The sequence below is a fragment of the Mycteria americana genome, chromosome Z (genome assembly GCF_035582795.1).
Source record: "Mycteria americana isolate JAX WOST 10 ecotype Jacksonville Zoo and Gardens chromosome Z, USCA_MyAme_1.0, whole genome shotgun sequence".
NCBI classification, from domain to species: domain Eukaryota; kingdom Metazoa; phylum Chordata; class Aves; order Ciconiiformes; family Ciconiidae; genus Mycteria; species Mycteria americana.
The window spans coordinates 22,254,994-22,271,151 of NC_134396.1; the positions used below are offsets into that span (position 1 = coordinate 22,254,994).

The 16,158-nt window shown below is 45.6% G+C and overlaps 1 protein-coding gene across 1 annotated transcript in view; it reads left to right on the top strand.

The window, feature by feature from the left end:
• DMRT1 (doublesex and mab-3 related transcription factor 1) overlaps positions 1-16,158 on the top strand; it is a 61,822-nt gene that overhangs the window by 12,657 nt on the left and 33,007 nt on the right. Inside the window, exon 3 of the mRNA XM_075526923.1 lies at positions 11,930-12,213. Coding sequence (XP_075383038.1) covers positions 11,930-12,213 — 284 coding nt within the window. The remainder of the gene's footprint in view (positions 1-11,929; positions 12,214-16,158) is intronic.

The window sequence follows — 16,158 nt, forward strand, 5'->3', positions numbered from 1 at the left end:
TTAAGTTTTGCTCCCATTACACACTTCGGTAGCATGTTGGATGTCTGAATGCAACGAAATAAATGTTTGTAAATTTCTTTCTCAAATCAGGTATCTCCAGATGAATAATAATATGTATACATATATATGCACACATAGTAGTCATACGCCCGGCTGTTATACTGAAGATTGAAAATGGCAGTTTTTTCTCATGCTCCTAATTTTCTGAAGCACTAATTTTATTGGTCCTGATCCTGTTAGCTGTCATGCATGCTAATAATTTTAGATATGTAAATAATCCTGCTGTCTCAGTTCAGCGTGAAGAAACATATGCTGGAGCATTAAAATAGTGCCTAGCATCTTCACAGATTCAAAGCCACATTCAAAGATTTTGAATGCTTTTTCTTTACTAAAGCCATTCCTTTTTGCTGATAAAGATTTAAATATGATCACTATAGCTGTATTATAAAGACCACAAGTGCAAGTAAGGAAAGAACAAGTGTTGCCCCCCAGCTCACACAAAAAGATCAACTACTCTGCTCTATGCAGTGGCAGAAGATGTTGAAAGTGGAACTTGCTGCTGCAGACATCTTATTGAGGGCCTGAAGCTTGCATTAAGGGTGGAAATAAAAATTATTTTCTGTAGGTTTTATTTCTTCAGCTGTATTAGGAGGATTTTTAAGTTGCATGCTAAATGTTTGCAGCAGATCATTTTTATTAAGTGTATGCTAAATGTGAACAAAATGTGCCCTCTCCAGTTCTACTGAAATCAGTGGTGGTATTTCAGCTCCTCTTAGCTGGAGCTGGACTGGGGCTGTGTGTATCACTGGGAAACTTATTATGCCAAGATGCAGTCTTCTGGCTGGGATTTCTCCCTCCTTGTTTTTTTCTCCCAAATCACGTTTTCCTTTGGAAAAAACATTGGTTTGTGTTAAGTTTAAAATTAACTAAAAATCTTAAATTTGAGAGCTTTTTTAGTTGTACGTAGGAACGCGCACACAGAGAGCTAGCAGTCATTTGACCCATTATGCGGTAATAATTCTACATGTGGAAGAGAGGAAGAAATGCTCAATAATTTTTTCTGGTCTTTGCTTTGAAGAAAGGCAGATGATATTGCTGTATATTGAGATGGTGACATTCTGCTTTCATTTCCAGCAGTAACTGAAATCAGCAGGATTGGATTACTTGCCTGCGGTATTTAAAAAAAAAAAACACACAACGGAAAACTTGGCTGAGGATCTCTCTGGTCCATTAACACTGATTTCCAGTAAGTCTTTTAACACTGGGGAAATTCCTAAGGCCTGGAAGAAAGCTGATGTCATGCCAGTGTTTAAGAAAAGCGAGTGCGGTAGGATGGGTGGCTACAAATCCGTCAGTCTGACATCAGTTTTTGTGAAAACAGCGGAACAGTCCACAGCGGACTGAAATATGCAGGAAAGGAGAGAAATGCAACTGTTAAATGATGCTCACACAACATGAATTAACAGAAGTTTATGGGTAAAAGATTCTGTCAAGTTAGTAATCTTTTATCGTTACAAAATTGCTTGACAAAGTGACATATTGATGCAATCAAATTCTGCAAAGCATTTGATCTTTGTATCCCCTGACATCTTGATTAGGAAACTGAATTGACAGAAAATCAATATTTTATGTGTTAGGTGGTTTTAAGAAGGATGATCGTATTGGTCTGAAAATGTAGGTCTGAGTGGCAATCTAATGCGGTGGTGTTTCTGGAGAAGTCTCACAGGGACCTGTGCTTGGCTGTAAGCTGTGTGGTCTTCCCATTGGTATCTTGGAAGCAAGCCTGGAATCGCCACAGGTCATCTTGGTAGGTGATGGTGAGGTGCATGGACTGGCAAGCAGTGGAGAAGACAGAAGTGCACTGTGGGAGGGCTTGGCTAGATGGCTGGCCAGAGCCACCTTAACCCATACCAGAAGAGAAAAACGGAGGAGTCTGTCCCTGCGAAACATTGTCACTGCAGAGGAGCTGCTGAATGTTAGTGGTTCCTGGTGGAAAAGGATGACCAAGGACTGGTACAGCCCTTTCAGACAGACCTGTGATGGGGAGGAGGCTTAGTGTCTTCTGTGCCTGAAACTGGTGAGGTGCCTGTGGGACTAGTGGGACTCCTTCCCTGGTGATATTGTATATACAGGGAAGTGGGCTCTCAACAGATATTGGAAGGGAGATCGTTGGTGGTTATTAAGTAAGCATACCAGGCTCAGGAATGCCACTGAGCCAAAAATGATGGGCGGCTGGGAGAGGGGGCGAGGGAGGTATCACGTTTGTTTGCCCTGTTCATACTGTTCTCTGGGTTTCTCTTTATAGCTGGTGGTGGGGATATAGCCATGGTCTGAACCAGCAACCTGGGCTTGAACTTGGAAGGGCTCAGGCAGGAGATGCAGGAATGATTAAAAGACCAGAAAACATGTCCTGAGGTGAGAGATGGCAGTTTATTTTGCCCTTTGGTGACCCTCTCATCTATGATTTAATTAATACCTATATGATTGTTCTGAATTGCTCGTGCCTTTGACAGATTAGACGGGCTCAAGTTCAAGTTTTCTGTGTCATTTCATGGGATGGGTTTTGATGTTGCGAACAGAAGCATCATGTGGATGCAGAATCCCATGAAAAGCTTGTGTGTTGGGTATGTCCACCACCGGGCTCAAGCAAAATGATATTGAACAGCCTTCATTCTAGGATCTCCCAGATTTTCTTGAAATGTGCTGTCCTTGCTGCTTAACTTTTATCCTAGAGTGCCTCTTTCTGGCAAATGTTGTTCTTGGTAAGATGTGCTGTCCCACTGAGGAGTGGTTTAGCCCTTTATAGGTGGAACTGGAAATGCTTATTCCACTTCACTCAAATGACGACTCCAGCACTATTCCTAGAGGGAAGAAAAAAGTAATACTCATTCCTTCAGGGTGAAAATGAGTATTGTTGTGGTAGTCTAAACCTTGAGAAGCAGGAGAGTGCAGGCGTTGACATCTTTGTGGATAAAGCTGTCTCCTGCCCCCAGGACACGTGCCCGTGCCTGCAGACACTGCTGCTGTTATGCCCGCTCCTCGCTGATAATGCTGGCTGAACTCGCGGTCCAGCTGCTTTGTCTGGCGAGGGGTGTTGTGGGACCCTAGCTGTCAGAGAGCTGCTGCAGGGAAGGTGCAGTGACTGGTTGTTTTGTCTTGGGGCGGTGGGAGGAGGTGAAGAGCGTGGCAGGAGTTGACAGGTAATAAGTGCCCGGGCAAGGCATAGCTGTGATAAGGAGGTGGGGTAGATCAGTCCCTGTGCACTTCAGCTCTGGGAACAGGCCAGGAGCCTGCAAGAGGCTCAGAGTTGTTGGACCGTGCATTTTTTCTTTTTTTTTTTTTTCCTTCTTTTTTTTAAATGTGTATTTCTGCTTTAAGAAAGGCGTATCTCTGCTGAGCAACTGTGTTCCCCAGGTTCGGTCAGAGAGGTACCTATGGACTGCGGTGGCAATAAGCTATTTTGGCTATGATTTATTCTCTTTAGCCTGGAGACACAGCTGCTTTTAGCCCACGCGTCTGATATGGCTGATAAGAGATTTTTCGGCCTCTCCCTCTAACAGATGTTAGTCGAGCACAGCTGGGCATCCGGGGCTGTTTGGGCAGGCAGTCCTGAACAAGGAGGAAAAAGAACCGCTGGATTTGGCGTTTGAGCTTGAGATGGGGTTGTAGTGTTGTTGGCAATTGGAGGAGGGAGGAAAAAACATGCTTTTCTCGAAAGCTTTCTGGTCAGAACAGCTGGGAGGACTGCAGAGCTGGTTTTCCATGGGTGAATGAGAGTAGGACAGCCCCGTACGTCTCAGAAACCAGGCTCCAGGATGGGGGTATGAGCACAAGCTCCCCAGCTGCTCTGTGGACCCTGCTCTTTGCCTGTATTTGCTGGCTCATCTCGAACGCAGGGTGACTCTCTCTTCCTTGCACCACTGTTAAGGTCTCCACCTCCCCGCTGCCTGAGAACCTGCACAGAGCGATGGGCCAGAGGTCTGCAAACTGTGGAGAAACGCAGAGAAGGGTTTTGTCTTCACAGAAGTGGCTTGGGTCGCCATCTCTTAGGGCCTGAATTCAGGGATGCTTTCAGGAGTCCAGGGTTCCTGTTTTTTCACTCTGCTTTTAGGGAGAAGGCTTTCACTGGCAGATCTGAAAGGCCTGATTCTGCATACCTTGTGCTATAGTAATTTATACTGTGCACTTTTAGTCCAAAGTGAGTACGTGGTCCTTGATGTTTCCTTTTATTTGTGATGATGGCAGAAAGGTATCTCAGATTTCTTGTATGTGGGAAATTTATTTAATCACACAGTTCAAAAGCACAAAAATTTTTTTTTTTACTAGAATTTGCTAAACAATAATTTCTTAAATACCTCTTTGCAGGTAGGGATGTGGGTTGAGAGTTTTATACATATAAACACCTGAAAGAGAGGTTTTAAGGTAAAGCGCCCTCTGGAGTATATTGGTAAAAAGAGGACTAATGGGAGAACAAAAATCAGGATGGAGGGAGTCAGCTTTCTTGTTTTCTTGAGAGCCCTGCTTCCCTGCAGGGTCCGATTCCAGTGTCCTTACGAAGAAGAGGGACATAGTGCGTGGACTCATAGTGCGGTGAGACTGTTAGCCGACGCAGTGGTACTGGGATGCAGGTCAGTGTCTGGTCCTTCGCTGGGAGCTTTGAGAGCAGCGGAGACAAAAACCTGGTCCTTTGTGCACTCACGCCGATGTCCATAAAGGACAATCCCTGTCAATCTTACATTGGACCAAATTTGTCTCTTGGGAACCTGTACTGCATTGACAGAAGCTGTAAATTGGGGGTGGGGTGGGGTGGTGTTTAAAGCCCCCTCTCTGCGTACTGAGAGCAGTAAATGAGCAGTAAATGAGCTTCTGTGTGAAAGAGTAGGGCTCAGCAGAGTTACACAGGTGTGAAAAGAAGCCAAAATGGTGGAATCGGACTCTGGGGAGGGAAAGGAGAAAGAGAAAAGGTGGCATTGGAGAGGAGAGCAGCTGGGACCTTCTCCAGAGCCTGATGTTCAGGCTTAGCCATGTGTTGCTGTTGTGTTCCTCAAATTCCCATTGGGAGACTCCAGCCTCTTCCCATTCCCTTCCTTCTCTTACTAAAGAGGTTTCTTTTCCTCTTCTCATTTTAGCTAAAGCAGGGAGTGGGAATAGAGAAGGTGTTAGTGTGGAATATTTTGTATGTTATCACTGTGCAGGGTACAAATAATAAATCACACACTACATGCTTAGACAATTTACTGCCGGCTTTTGTATGTGCTGTGACAAGTGCTCAAGAGGTCAAAAAAGCTTCCTTAACAAATTTGATAAGATAATGCAGTGAGCTGTAACAGCATAAAGTCCTGGGGGCCATAGACCAGAATAGAAGAAATAATTATGCATGGTAATGGGTAATTACAGATAATGGCCTTTTTTGGGGGGTGGCAGAAAATACACAGCCCCACAGCCTTGCCTGGAATGAACGTTGTCTAGCACATTAACTTTATAGCAAGCTAAAAGTTCAACGCTGGAACCGAAGATAATCCACAACTTCTAATGGGAAGAGAACAGAAATACTCCTCTCAAAGGCAGAGCGAGCGTGCAGGTTTTGTTCCTCGGGAGGCAGAGTGTCTCAGCAGAAAGTAAGTAATGGTGCCAGCTTTCTTTGACATCTGAAATAGCTCTGTCATGATTGTCTGGTGGGAGAAACATATTGTTCCAGCGTTTCTGATTATGATGTTAGGGAGTGATTTCACACGGGCTTCATTCAAGGCTACTGTCCGACCTCAAAGCCAGCTATGAATTGAACTAATGCGTTGCGAGACTTAATACTGCCAAACCAGTTAACAGGAACGTAGTGATGCTTTATATACTGAGCAAGGGAAATTGTCAGGTGCGGATCCAAGACTGTTTTGGGGTCTGAAGGCAAGTGTTTCCTGACTGAATAATTAATTTTTGGTGTTTTAATGGCATAGCTGTCTCCTGCCACAGAGGCTGGTTTGCAGGAAGCTACTAACGCTGCAGTGATGAAAACAGTCACTCTGAATTGAAAACTACAGGAAATGTAAAGTACCAGAAGCTGAACTCTGCTCACTGGGCAATGGCTATGCCTTCCAGCTCCTTGAGTAAATGTGTTACTTGAGTAGTCACATTTCTTCTGCGTTTTCAGCAGCATGTCTATGTATGTGTACATATACACAGATGTGTATGTTCACCTTTGTAGAAGACTAATAAAAGAAATAAAAACTGCTAACCATAGGTGTATATAAGAACTCATGCCAATAAATGCAGGCAGTGGAATTCTCTTAATTGCCACCCTGCATATACAGAATCCCTTTGTTGAAATATATGACCAGATGGAGACTAATCAGCTGTTAGGGCCACATGAGTAAATTGAACCATGCCACTGCATGCTCCCAGACATTGAAATGTGACTGTGTGTACTATCCTGATTTCTAAAACGGTTCCTGGTGTGCATCCATCCCAAGCTGATTAATATTCTCCCCCAGATTCCCAAGTGTGGTCCGGTAACCATTCCCAGTAGGCAATTTGGTACTACCACCCTGTTTTAGACGCTGAGAAAGCCTCATAGTATGGTCTCTGGGCCATTTGACCTCAGCATCAGAGGCTTGCCCAGGTATGTTTAAATTACTTTTAGCAGTGTATAAGGTGTATATCTGGCCCTTAACAGTACTGGTAGGAAGAGAAAATACTGCATGCTTATGTACAGAATGAGTGAATGTTACAGACAGAACTTCAGTGTTTGCATTTCCCAGTGCATATGCTTAAAAACACGTTTGCATCTATGAGTTAAGAGATTATGATAGAAATTCCTGTAAATTCCCTGCCATTTCTCCTCTCTCCTCCCAAAAAGTAAGAAGGGAAAGAATGATCTATATTCTGGGTTCTGTGTTGATTTTGCCATGCATATCTGCAATTCGTGTAAATCGCCATAGCTTTATTGAAGTAAATGGTCTGAGACTGGTTTACATTAACTGAGGACTGGACCACTGTTTTTCACCATGCTCTGCTAAGTGAAGGCAGGAGCCCCTCATAGGTTACTGAATGTATAAGACCCATATGTGTAACTGACCCCGAGAACTCACCTTCCTTAAAAGAAAATCCCAGCCATCCTGAAATGAATTACTGGTTAACTACTATTAATATGCCATAGAGCTGGAAAGTCGTCTACAACACTGCAAGATCAATAACAGTATTTATCGTGCATCATATTGATCTTCTATGAAAGAGTGGGCCATATTTCACACTGTGTACATAGTGCAAAAAAAGTAGCATTGGTTCTCCACAGGAATTAGTAAAGACATAGAAAAGAGCTTAGAGATCCAAGGGCACAACTGCATGAAGGGATACTGTTGTCTCAGTGCAAGAGCATTTCTCACACATGGAAAGCGCCTGACATCCCTGCATTGTAGATTTAGTGTTCCAAAAACTGGGCAAGAATTTTAACCACTCTTTTTTTGGTTTGCTTTTCTAATTTCTGTTCTTTCTTGTACAGGTCCAGTCCCATATTTTTAATCGTGTCTTGTTTGCAGCTTGCAAAATGTTAAAATTTGTGGCTAGTGGCAGGGGAAAGACCCAGGAGCCCTTCCCAGTTTTTCCATGTAGAGGGTGAAGGCAGCCAAGGCATGAGCCCAGCTCCTGCAGCAGCCCTCTTGTTTTAAAGGGCAGGTGGAGGGGCAGGGTGGGAGTCTGACAGCGCAGCAGCAGTTGCCTTGTTGAGAGCTTAATTCCTCTCGAAAATTGCTCCCCTTAGAGCAATGAACCTCAGGGCTGCCCCTCATGTGCAGGTGTTGTAATGCGGCAAGCTCTGAGGCAGGGGAGGACCCTCTCCTTGCCAGCAGAGCCATTCAGCTGTGTTGAATTACATTTGGGAGAAAAAAAAAAAAAACAGCTTGAAGCTGCTTTCTTAACCTTGTATTCTCTCCTTGCTGGCTGAAAATGCAGCCACGGGCTGACAGCCTCCCTTGAGGAGGACACCTTGCTCGTTGAGTGGCCGGAGGTGAGGCTGTGGGAAGGTTCAGCCTGTAGGTAGGAGTCAAGAATTACAGGTACAGGCCAAAGACCAGCCAGAGGAACCCCAGTTAGCTAAAGTTTAGTTACAGCCATTGCTTCCAATAGATCTGCCCTATTCTGGAAACAGTGGCTGTGCCTGAGGATGCTGCAGCCCAGAAGCAGTGTGTTTGCCTGCCAGCTGGCTAGCCGACTTCAGCTGGAGAGAACCAGCATGCATAGGGCAAAAACTCTCCCTGGGCATACAATAAACATGAAATCTTCCCTGGGCAGAACTCCAAGTGCCTTGGTTTATCCCTAAGACAGTTTAGCAGGGTTCTTTGCTCCCCTTGGCCCTTAGCACTTCTTTGAAGGTACCCTATGTGGGTACTGGCTTGTCTGACCTGCTTTTCTTCCTGAGCTTTCATTGCTCAGCAAAAAGTCAAGACTTTCAGGGCTTTCTCCGTTAATAGCAAAACTCTTTCCCCTTAATTTATTTACAGTTGTGTATGTTCTATACGTGTTGTACATGTATGATGTACACTCCTAGTAGTAGGAGATGACATGATTCAGCCAGGCTGGATGGGGTAAGAGCGTAGAGCTGGACTGTAGACCTGCCCTTGACCTCATGCAAGCCAGCGTTGCTGAAGACCTGCAAGAACGCAGCTCTCCAGAGGCATCCTTCCCTCATGCTGGCTGGTTCAAGACTGTGAGGAGTTTAGAGTAATCCCTGGGATGCTTTGACCTGGTCTGACCCAACATCCGCCCACAGTCCAGATGGCACGAAGCTATGTCTTGTATGAGACGTCTCCCCTCTCCTGCGTGAATCGCTTCCAGATGCTCCAGAAAAAAAGCAGAGACTTGTCCCAAAGCATGACATCAAAGAAAAACTTTTATCCTAAATTTGGGGGGAAGTGGGTTGAAGCATGTGGCAGCTTTCTCCTGGTCTTTGCCAGATGTTGCCAGTCCTTCTATCTTCAGGAGCATGATGTGGCTTGGGATTTAGGGAAGATTAACTCTGCTTTCCAGCGCCGTCACAGGAGTCCTAGTTCTGTACGGAGTTGGGTGTGTCTGTGCCTTCACTCGAACTTTTCCCCTTTCCCATGGCTCCTGCTTTTTCTGCTAATGCTCTGGGGCACATCCCTCTAGTGTGGCTGTAGCTCAGAAGGGTTGTCAGGGCTGTTGACCTCTGGGGATTTATGTGTGTGGGTGCATGGGTGGGTAAATGAGCAGGTGACTGGCTCTATATTGAGTCTTAAGAGGGCAGCTGATAGTACGGTAGGGGCTACTGGAGAGAGGAGGAACAGCAGAAGGAAGGCAGAGGACCATTCTGGTGGATTCCTAACAGCCCTGAACACTGAACCATTGGCAGCTGTTGTGCAGCTAGATAAAGGAAAACAGGTGGCAGCAAGTCAACCCTTTTACACCTCCGGTGGCAGCCCCAACCACAGATAGGAGGTAGAAAGAGAGAAGAAGGGGCACAAAGCATGTTTTTTCTTCTACTTAATGCAGCAGAAGACTGCCACCACTGCTCTTTCTTCAGGAAGGAGCTGTAGCACTACCAGCCACCTGAACATAACAGACGTTAAGGATGCTTGTATGATTTTGGGGATGACTGCTGGCAGGTCACTGTTCTAGTCTAGCCCCTCACATGTTAGGAAGTGTAGTGCATGAGACCTTTCCAAAAGTTGCTGCAAAACCTGCTACTTTCTCCCCTCCTTCCTTTTAGCTGGTGACATCTCAGGGTGGCTCACCTTTCCTGTGTGGGTGTAAAGAGGCCACATCTTCCTGGTGCTAGTATTCTTAGCGGAAGGTATTATCCCTTCTTATGATACACTGCAAGTGGAAATACACCGCAGAGGTTTCAGAAGAAATTGCACATCTGTGCGGCATAGCGTAGCCCTGCCAGAAGTTAAGTGGCTGGCTGCCTTGCATATCCCTGTCTCATGTGAATTCTGTATCCCAGCAGGGAACATGTTGAAGGGTTTTGCTTTCGGCTTCTAATTTTCAGCATGAAAAGCAGAACAATTGGACTGCAGCGTTATTTGGGAGCTAAGTTCGGGGACGGGAGTCAGGCTCGTGCCGTGATTTAACAGAATTGTTGGCTTTTCAGTGCCAGTGATCTAAGTTATGATTTTCTCAAAGACACGGACAAAAGGACTTTTAAGAGAGGCCTGCCCAGAAGCAGAATAATAGCAATATTAAAATGTCATAAAAATACGAAAGCGCAAAAACTGTGAAGGGTCTTTTGTGGCATTGCAGGCTCCCCTGTTCTGTGTGCAAATTTGAGAGTTACTCCCAATGAAAAAGGCCAGCTGGCTAGGTTCTTGCTCACATAGGGCTGAGGGGCAGAAAAATCAGATGCAGGAGGCATAAAATGCTCTGTTTGCTAATAAATGGGTATAGTTCATTGATGTCAACAAAATGTCAGCAAGGGCTGACTGTATAATTTAGTGACCTGGAAGGAGACTATCCATGATTGCAGAGAGCTTTCATTACAGCTGACAAAGTGAAACAGAATTGTATTGTAAATGGCAATAATTGGTAAAACCGATCATTGGATCTAGTGTGCAGCTAATACACAGTACAGTGGAAGGTGTTACCGTGACTGTGAGAGGCTGGTAAATGCCACCGTATGCATTTTGCAGGTGAGTAACCAAGGTACAGATACACCAAGAGAAAGGCACAGAACAAACGAGGCAACGCCTGCCTGACATCTCTCTTAGAGTTGTTATTTCATACATGCCTATTGTCCATGCTGCTTCATCTCCATGCTGATGGCCCTTGAGAGCTCATCAGTATGCTTTAAGCCACATCCTTTTCTCCTCCGTGGTGGAGTTAGACAACATCATGGGAAGAGCAGGAGCTTCTTGCAGAAGGCAACGTTGTGCTGCAAACACCCTAAGGGTTGGTGCAGGGCAAGGGCTACAGGGATGCCAGCTAGAACCAGGGCTGCATCGATCGTGGGGTTTACAGTTGCTGCTTTGTTTATGTAAATGTATATTTACTGTGTGGTTAGACTTTCTAAGATTGCGGCAGTTTTTTGCTGTGTCTCAGCCGCGGCTCAGCCAGGTAGCTGATGCAGCATGTCAGAGCTTGGTTGTGAAACAGTACCAACAAGCACCTCCCTTTTTCATCCTTGCAAGTATCGCAAGGCATTGGTGAACACTGGAGTGTGGAAAATGGGACTCTAAAAAGCCTCTGAGAAGCCCACCCCAGTCTTCGGGAACGACCGGGGAGGCAGACCTTTGCGGGGCAGCGTGCTGGGAGCGCAGCCGGTATCCTCCGGAGTGCATCCCCTTCTCCTCCTCTTTCGCCAGTGGTGTAGGAGCTTGTTCTGCTCCGTGATTTTGTAGGTAAACGTGCTAAATTTGTGTTTGGAGGTTCAGCAGGGATTGAGGGCCTCCCTGCTCAGAGCTAGCCCCTGAGACACCTTGGCTGACCATGCGGTGCTTTCCCTGCTGCAGCTTCCTCTTGGCCTTGCGGCTGCTTGCCTGTTCTAGCGGCATGTTCAGAAAGTGTCCTCTCACCTGCAGGGCAATGGCGTCATGCTGTAGCTAGAGCCTTTCTGCTTCCAAGGGGCTAAGAGAAACTTGGCACACTGTTACAATTTGAAAATACTAGCGGGCTGCATCCTTAGATGGTATAAATCATCATCAGATCGACTGATGCTGCTTGAGGGCTGAGAGCACTGTCTTAACCTGCAGTTGGTTTTGTCTCCTGTTTTGCGGTCTGCGGTGTCTGTAGGTGGTCTTCAGCTTTGAGTGCATGTCCGTCCACTTGAGTTTCCACCAAACCCCCAGCCGTATTTCCCTTTCAGGTCCCATCTCTTCCTATTTATTACCTTCAGGAGAAGTATTTAGCTCATCAGAAGGTAAAAGGTAATGGTCTTTCTTCATGGAGCCTCTTGTTTCATAATGGCTTGTGTTTTTTTCTTTTCCAGAGGGGCGGATGCTCATTCAGGACATCCCTTCCATCCCCAGCAGAGGGCACTTGGAGAGCACGTCTGATTTGGTTGTGGACTCCACCTACTACAGCAGTTTTTACCAGCCCTCCCTGTATCCTTACTATAACAACCTGTACAACTACTCCCAGTACCAAATGGCAGTGGCCAGTGAGCCTTCCTCAAGTGAGACGGGGGGTACGATTGTGGGGTCGGCCATGAAAAGCAGCCTTCGAAGCCTCCCAGCGACATACATGCCAAGCCAGTCGGGAAAACAGTGGCAGGTATGATGTTACAGAGGTGTTACACAGAAGAGTGAGGTGGACAATAAGCTGTTTCTTGGGCCTGATTCTGACCTCCTGTTCGCTGGTTTCATGGCAGTGCAAAACCAGAACCAGATTCCAGGGTGGGATTGGGACCCACGTTAGAAAAGTTAACCGAAATGGGTGGTTATGATGCAGCACAACAAAAGCAATGATACAGGTATATGTAGGTTGCCGCAAGCACAGATAAAGGGCACCCACTTGATTTTATCTTCTGATTTATGTCATAGTAGATTATGGGCTGTTTTCCAGAAAAAGAGTTCAAATTACCCAACATAGCATACTGGGAGCTTCAGGTGTCATTTCTGAGAGGCTTTGCTCTTCAGAAGCCTGTTCTTTTCTGTTCCATCTTTCACATCCAAGGCACTGAAGTGACCCAGGAGACCATGCTGTTGTGCAGTGGGTTGGTGGCAGTCAGTTGAATGTGACATGGCGTGTTGCTAATGGTGTGTTCTGGCAGTGTCAGCTCCAGGGCTTGCGATTTCGACTTGGGTAGCTCAAGTTACAGGCTGTGCCTAAGAGGTTCACACAAGAGCTCTGTGTACTTCATTAGTTATGGTATAAAGCCAGCCAAGCGCTCTCACTCTAGGACCTGGTAATTGTAGCCTCCAGCTCAGTATTGGTCGAAGACTAGAAAAAACAGAAATCTGCCAAGGCAGGGGATTCTTGGCAAAGTAAGTGGAGCCATTTCAGTGACCCTCAGGCTGCTTGGTCTTGGGCTGCTGTGATGCTTTTCTGTCTGAGATTGAACTCGGGAGGCTGCACCCTCTGAGTCTGCATACACCCCTGTACCTTGTCCAAGGGCAGGAGAGCGCAGACCTCTTCTGTAGAGCATCAGGAGGGGGCAGGCTGCCTTCTGCAAAGGCTCTGTTGTGAAACCACTCAACAATGAAAGATTAAGTGTCCACCAAAACCTCCTTTCTGAAGGGAACAGATGGGTCGTCCCCTTTGCTGACAGAGAGTTCCTCTAGCAATTCTGGCACAGGGACCAACTCTGAAAGGGCATTTTAACTTCTGATACTGAGGAGCTGGAACTAAGGTTGATTACAGGTTGATTACAATTACTGTAGCAGTCCACATCACCTTCAGTGAGGCTTTCCTGTCACTAGACACTTTTTTTGTGGAAAGGTCCTTCTGAAAATGCAAGGGCTTCCTGAGGCAACAGCTGGCAGGTCCATGAATTTTAAGATCATGGCTTTACAGCAGCCTGCATTTAGTACTATTCCATGTCCCTTTTTCACCGTGAGTACAGCTGTATGTAAAAGAGCTGCCTCCCTTCCTTCTGCTATGTGAGCCCATACCACGAGAGCTTTCTTCTCTCAGTGTGTTGATAAGCTTCACCACAATCACCTTCAAATACATGGAGGTACACCTTTTCAGTTAGGTTAGTTGATAGCATCCTCTCTAGCTGCTGAATTTGGTCACCACACCAGGGGGAGGATTAGTCAAGGCAAGCTGGGGATAGGATTTTGTACATGGTAATGAGGTGAGGTGCCAGTGCTTTTTTAGCATTTTCATTTTGGTTGGTTGGGTTAACCTGGCACATCATAGCAGAGTATTTCAGATAGAAAGTTACTTCTGAAGCTTTTGCAGTACCTAGCTTGGAGGAGCCTACTGCCAAGCTGATGCTTGGAGACACTGTCGCAATATAAATGAGGGGCAGCAACATTCATCTTGTGAAAATAATGTTCTTGCAGGCTGCTAGTCCCACACTTCACCATTCCTCCAGCCAGTAGAGACTTCTGTGATTTTACTTGCTTGGGAAAAGGGAAAGTAAATTACAGGTATTGACTATCCTAGTGCATAGTGTTTGAGGAAGAGATGCATGAGGGTATGTTGAAATATGTTAAACCTTGGAGTGAAGATGGTGTCCTCTCAGTTCTGTTGTCATGTACTGTCATTTGAAACTAGACTGTATATATAAGAAGTCTTGGCGTAGAGGGTCCGTTGTCTCACTGTGAGATTGCCTGTTTCTTGTAGGACCTTTGACACTCCTTAAAGAAATAAAAGCAATAGTGTGTTTTCCATGCATTTTTCTCTTGGGGCCCTGCAGAATCTGTAACTCACTTCTGCTTAAGTGCCACTCAAATTAGTGAGATACTGAAGAGGTGATTAAGGAAAAAAAGAGGTAGTTGTTGTCAAAAAGGAGCAGTTTCCTTCCACCAGCAGGCACCAGTGCTGGGTGTTCATTCCCACCTTGTGGGATGTATCGCATGGTTCCATTCACCTCCATGTGAATTCAGTGATTTACCTCACCTAAGATTTTAATTTCTCCTGGCCAAACCTTTTGGGATCTCTCAGTGCTGTTCTGGTGAGATGTCTGTGCAGAGAGACTAGAGGTGGTGCTTTCTGCCTGCAGAAGTGACATCTCCCCAGCTTCTAAATGGCCTAAAACCAGGACCTACCTGTCCTGTTCAGCAGCGCAGAGTGTAGTTCAAGGTCAGTGTCATGTAACTTACAAGCTGTTTCTCAGAGGCTGATCTGCAAGAAGGATTGTTATTGCTGGAAGAGTTACGAATCATGGGGTTTGCATACGGTTACGACAGCATAACATTGCACAAATAATCATAAAAAGTTTTACAGTGAGAGCTAGGCTAGATAATGCTTGATGGCAGTGGGTGCAGTGACACCGAGGTTGTAAAACACTGTGTGGCACCGAAGATGGTTTGTTTTAAGTGGAACGAGCTCTCAGCTGCTGCACATGGTTAAACATCGATTCTGCACATGGAAGGTTACCAGAAAGGGAAGCTCACAGAAATACAGTGTTAAATAGAGAAGGATGAATGAGTTTCTCTGTCAAGCACGGTAAGGAGTTACAGGAGAGTTACAGAGCGTGATCCTCAAAGAGGAATCAGGCCTTGCTTACACCTTCAGGCCGTTTTGCTGGCAAACCTATGCAGGCTGATTCTCTCCAGAGGAAACACGTAGCTGTATCTACACAGGGATTTTTGCTGGACTGCCTGTACTGACTGAGTTTATTTTTTACATGCACAGGCTTTCTTAACCAGTCGTCCAGTACAAGTCAGTCTGCTCATGTGACTGGTAGTGGTATAACTGTTTTGATCAAGGTTTTTGATTTTTGCTTCTTTACCAAAGTGATAGGTGTGCGATGCCTGCTGTGACCAAATCAGGGCAGGTTGCAAAGCTGTGAGCCCGCAGGAGGGTTTCTTTGTTGGTGTGAGCTACCCCTGTGCTCACTGGGAGGTGTCGTAGTTTAAGCAGTGTAGACAAGACCCCTGCCTTTTCCAGGCTCTGTTGGTGGAGGCTCGCTTGTCCTGGAATAACTACAACCACACAAGGAGAATTGCATACTTAAAGTAAGATAACTTCTGGATGCAGGCAAGGCCTTGAGCAGCCCAGCTGTCTGCTGTTTCAGGATTTAGGGAGCAAGGGAGAAAAGCTGGGGAGGAAACGTGTGAGTGTGTGTGGGATGGGATGAGGATTAATGCATCATTGAGCCTTGGCAAATAAACCGAATCACTGAATCTTTAATGTAGATTAATGTCAGATTTCATTAGTCTTTGTTCTTTGCAGAGGCTCGCGTACTTGAGTGGATTCATAGAGGTGCAATTTTTTTAGATATTTCTGTGTAGGTTTTGTTCATTTGTATATAATTATCCCAGAAGCTGTATCCATCATGATTTGATAAGCATAATGAATATGATAGTTTTGGTCGAGACCAGTTCAGTCATTTATATTCTGCTGCTTTTGCCAGCTCTAAGGCAGATAATCAGATATGTCTGGTGTTGCACCTGAAGAAAAGACGAGCTTAGGTCGGAGAGGAGGTGTAGCAGATGTGATGGTTACTGTGCATCTCCTTTCACTCCAGTTCTGTGTGTGCATCTGGACCCTCCTTTGAAGCTCTCATAATTGTTCATTACAACAGGAATTTATGTGCATTCAATC